General features: G+C 32.4%; 1 protein-coding gene across 1 annotated transcript; it reads right to left on the bottom strand.

Moving 5' to 3' along the window:
* Positions 1–2914: 2914 nt before the first annotated feature.
* Positions 2915–4891, bottom strand: LOC134277465 (uncharacterized; the record flags this gene model as incomplete). Its single annotated transcript, XM_062759798.1, has 1 exon — positions 2915–4891. A coding segment is annotated over exon 1 (1977 nt), but the record flags the coding sequence as incomplete, so codon positions are not given.
* Positions 4892–5620: the final 729 nt, after the last annotated feature.

Below are 5620 nucleotides of genomic sequence, written 5' to 3'. Positions count from 1 at the left end.
GTAGACCGCCGATATGAGATTTTCTATTAGTTGAATGATGGTGAGAATATTTTCCGTAACTTACTAATAATCTTCAGAAGATCGCATGAGGGTGCCAATTGGTTCTTCGACGGTTTATGGAGACTAAAGAATGTGTATCAATGAAATTCCTAAATTCAAGTCGGACTCATCCAACTTCATTTTCAGCAAAAATAAAACGTGACTCTGTTTTAGACATTTTGACATTATAATCCATGTGCCGTAAGATGATACAATACATGGCATAAAATCTCATAATTTGTTTATTTATGCATATATTTATCTGAAATTTGCTGTGTATATTACTAAAATATGTACTAAGTAATAGTGAAAATTTCAGAACGCAGTGATGTTTATTTTTCACACTAGACAACTTGTCCACGATTTTACGGGACAACCCTCGTATATCATATAAATGACTGTAATCATAAAATTCAATGTTCTGTAGGAACAAAATTAGGGAGGGGCATTCAAAACAAATCTGACGAGCAAAGTAAATCCTGGAATTTACTGGTCAGTGCTCCACCTTGCAGCAATAAATGTAATTTTTTACAGAGGGGAAGGGTCAACCAGGTTCTGAGGAAAAATTTATACTATAGTAAAACTTTTTCCAAAGAAGGCGGCAACCCCGCATTTGGCGGATCTGTTCATAGAAATACCCCTGTAGTCGTAGCCTTTGTTTCATAATGAGGACATTAAATTAGAAGTGCTATCATTTTATAAACTGATAATTGAATACACTGGATGGCATTCCGTTGAGTTTTTTTTTTTTATCTTGATGTACGAATTTTTTTTCACACTCAAGCAGAATGTAAACGATATTTTGTTATGTTGTTATTTTTTTTTTTAAAAATCATGCTTTCTTACCTTATTCTCATGCAATTCTGGATACCACATGCTCCATTAGTTGCAAGAAAGTAAATATTTTTATCTATGAAGCTAAAATGCCTGGGGTTAAACTTTATGCACAACAAGGTATAATTGCCTGCAATTTTAACATGCTTAAGTCATGCTTTAGTGAACATACAGAAATGTGCATATTTAAACAAATGTGATTACACTTTTTAATTTAGCAACAAGATTAACTTTAACCTTTATTAAAAAAACTGAAGTATGCAAGGATGGAGGAAATTAAAAGATTAAAGATTATTGCCCCAAATATTCCAAATTTAATTTTCATATTTTATAGAAGTAATAAAGGCTGTAAAGATATGTATAATATATTTATAAATAATAAGAGAGAGCCAATCAGTTCTGGTTAAAATGGAACGAAAATAATGTTTTCTTTGATGAAGCAGATTGGAATCAAATATTTGAACTTCCCTTCAAAGTTACTCAAGAATCCAAATTTCACTGGCTCCAATTTCAAATAGTACACATATTTATTCAAACAAATTATTATCTTTTTAGATTGAAGTTGATTGATTCACCAGCTTGTACATTTTGTTTAAGTGACATAGAAACAATTGACCATTTGTTTGTAGAATGTTTTAAAGTAAAAGATTTATGGTGTAAGATTGAAGAATGGGTTTTGGAAAAATTTGAGATTCATTGTAGTTTTGACAAACAAGCAATACTTTTTGGTAAATATGAGAACAGGAATATATGTAGATTACAAAACTTGATAATACTTATTGTAAAACAATTTATTTTTGCTAGTAAATATAAAAGTGTTCCAAAATTAAATATTGATATTCTATTAAAGCGGATTATAGACAAAATTTTTATAGAAAAGGTTTTGTTAATACAATGTTTTAGATAGATGGAATATGAAAGGCACTGGCAAAAATCTGTGATGTACTACTTTAAAAAAAATCATCTATTTTTATGATGAAATGTAATTATGTGCTAACTCTTAGGATTTACATTAACTGATTGCAAATATATGAATGAATTTTTCTACTACTGTTGACCTCCTCCTCTTTTTTAAAAACAACTTTCACGGATACAAGTAGACTTTCTACTGTTGTAAAAGAACGAAATTATCAAGAAATGCACCGTGTTCATGTATATGTGTTCATATGTTTTGCTTATATATATATATATATATATATATATATATATATATATATATATATATATATATATAAAAGTGGCGAATCACAATCACACGGAAATCTTCTTTTTATAATTTATTATGACGATTAAAGGCAATAACAAATCCACAAGGGTTAACAATCTCAATACCACATTGGCTAAGATGATCAGAATGGTTTCTGATATGTATTCAATATTTCTTCAATGTAAACTCAATATAAATTCAATCAACTCAATAATAATCAAGATCACAAAAACACTCATATATATAAAGTATCGAAGAAACATCTAGAAATAGAAACTTCGATAAAATTCTAGATCATCACATTCATAAATATTCTAGAGACTTCTTAATAATTAATTCACGAAACATTTAGAACATTCTAGATTATACCTGTACATCATTCAATTTCTAGAAAACAGTTATAATTGCGACAGTTCGCAACACTCCCAAGGCCAAGGAAAGTCAATCACGAATTTAGTTCTTTTGTCACTTCTGATTCATCAGTCCACACTTTTTCCCGAATCTTCTTTAAGAACAACATATAGTGTCTTGAAATTGTTTCCTTTCAAATTTATAGGATGTTTTTTCTCTCCATGGCCAAGTAACTCGATATCTGCTATTTCCTGTAATTTGAAAGTTTTTCAAGGTCTTTTCATCATCCGTCGATTGAGAATGGTCTTCAGTTCCAATTCTCAGATCCTTTGACGAAAATTTCAGGGGCAGACATTTATCAATTGACGAATGAAGACAATATTCTGTACTACAGTTGTTTCTGTTAACAATAGGTAACTTATGTAACTTATCTTTGGATGCCTCAGAATTTCCCTGTATTCTTCCAGTGAGAATCCATCCTACCTTTGATGAAAGTAAGTATAATCCTTGGTTAACTTCAATTTTTTCTGATAATATCAAATCGAGGTAATGGTCATTTCCAATAAGGATATCGATATTTGAATTTTCTGGAGTTTTTGGCAGGGTATCAGCAGATTGAAAATGTTTATATTGGTGTTGTACTTTTTCAGAGATGTTAAGTGGTAACGGTCTTCTTTGTATGGATCCAGTTATTTGAGGCACAACATTCGCATAAATTCTCATGAAGTGTCCATCCTTTAGTTTAATTCTTAAAGAGACTTTCGGTGTTTTCATTGTCTTGGGCTTCCTTACTCCAAATGTGTTAAGTGATATTTCTTCTGTTTCTTTCCTCTGCAAATTTAATCTCGTAACCAATTCTTCGGTAACATATGTCCTCTGAGACCCAGAGTCCATCAGAATTCTAACAGATTCAATTCTCCTACCTTTCAAATCAGATGCATCAGTTCTTGCAGTCTGCATTAGCACCATACTACTTGAGGAGAATAGACTGTTTTCTGGAACATTGTTAATTATTTCTGTATCATATATTTCTGATGTTTGAGGAAAATGTGAGGATTCTCTCGAAAGCGGGATCGTCTTATTGCAGAGGCTTCGGTGATGTTTCTTTGTCTGATGGCAGTGAACGCATGGTTTGTCTACTTTGCAGTCTTTGCTAAGATGACCTGGCCTAAGACAAATGTAACATCTTCCTCTGATTTTCTGTTTTCTCTCATCAATTGTCCTGAATTCTGTGCATTCATCACTCCAGTGATTTTGTTCACAAAAGATACAAATAGGATGTTTTCTTCCATATTTGTTCCTTGTCTGCGATCCTTGAAATAATGTTGTTAGGGCTTCTGCAGATGTATGTGTCCTTTCATTTACATAAGACATTTCAGGTGGAGAAGTGTTTCTAGCAGATTGTTCTTCATGACCGGCTACGTTTTCTGTATCTGTAGACTCTCTGGCTGCTATGTAGTTATCAAGGAATATTCTTAGCCTTTGCACAGTCCATTTCTCTTTCTTTCCTTTCTGTAATTCTAACTGTAATCTGGCTTCTTTTGGTAACTTCGTTATAATCATGGAAACAAAGACATCCTGGTTTACATCCTGTTCCAATGCTTCTAGGCTGCGCATATGCTTTTCTAAATCATCAAATAGTCTACGGAGACTGGAAGTATTATTGAGTGCAGGCTTAATGTTTATAAGGTCCACATAATGTTTGTTAATTACAGACTGCACATCTCCGAATCGTTCCTTCAATATGGAGAGAGCTACATCATAATTTTCATGGGAGAGCATGAGGCCGGAAATAGCAGATTGTGCCTTTCCTTCCATTTTACTTTTCAAGTAGTTGAACTTCTCAACATTGGAAAGCCTTGTGTTTTTGTGTACTGAAGCTTCAAAGGAGTCCCAGAACTCTTTCCACTTTAACTTGTCTCCGTTGAATGAAGGGAGCTCAAACTTTGGTAGTTTAACTACTGGAGTTTCTTTCTCTTTGCATATCTTCTCTTTTCTCTGCAGTTCCTGAATTTGGAGTTCTTGGAAATGCATCAGTTGTTCCTGCATTTTAGTCTGCAGATCTATCATGTGGTCGATTCGTGGGTCATTTGGTGCTTCAGTCTTCAAATACGGAATGTCCGCTTGTTCCAATCTTTTTTCCAGTAGCAGAAGTTCTTCTGAGCGCTCTGTAACATCTGTGAGCAATTCAAACAACTCCTCACTGTCTTCCGTAAATTTTTCAATTTCAGACTCATTGTCTTGTTTTGCTTCCAAGGCAATGGAAAGTTCTTTCATCGATTCTTCTAATTTAGCACTAAAGTCCTTTAACCGTCTCGAGGAAGATTGAATCTGCCTTATCCTGGTTGTCAAATCCTCTTCTTCAGCTTCTGAAGAAAGAAATGTCTTACTTCTGATCATTTCCTTCAGCAGTAGATTCTTGTACCTTGTACAAAGTCCTTTCAAGTATGAGGCTGACATCTTCTTCTTTTCCGTGATAACTGATTGATTTCAGGCTCCAATTCCCGGGTTCCGGCACCAAACAATGTGGCGAATCACAATCACACGGAAATCTTCTTTTTATAATTTATTATGACGATTAAAGGCAATAACAAATCCACAAGGGTTAACAATCTCAATACCACATTGGCTAAGATGATCAGAATGGTTTCTGATATGTATTCAATATTTCTTCAATGTAAACTCAATATAAATTCAATCAACTCAATAATAATCAAGATCACAAAAACACTCATATATATAGTATCGAAGAAACATCTAGAAATAGAAACTTCGATAAAATTCTAGATCATCACATTCATAAATATTCTAGAGACTTCTTAATAATTAATTCACGAAACATTTAGAACATTCTAGATTATACCTGTACATCATTCAATTTCTAGAAAACAGTTATAATTGCGACAGTTCGCAAGATATATATATATATATATATATATATATATATATATATATATATATATATATATATATATATATATATATATATATATATATATATATAAAGCACTAAAAATGACCAACGACACGAACAATAAAAATTGTCAAATTTTCGGGACGCCCTGTCCCTTCCTCAGGACAAAGAAAAAAGTTAAAAAGTCATAAGAACAAAGGAAAAAGAGAAACAAAAACAACTAGCACTACTACTAAACTACTAAACACTAGATATTTACATACTAATTACATGTT

This window comes from Saccostrea cucullata, unplaced genomic scaffold, assembly GCF_032062105.1.
Source record: "Saccostrea cucullata isolate Sc308-1 unplaced genomic scaffold, CSIRO_AGI_Scuc_v1 ctg6612, whole genome shotgun sequence".
NCBI lineage: Eukaryota > Metazoa > Mollusca > Bivalvia > Ostreida > Ostreidae > Saccostrea > Saccostrea cuccullata.
Note: the sequence above shows the minus strand (reverse complement) of the source record. Positions and strands in the feature narration are given on the sequence as shown.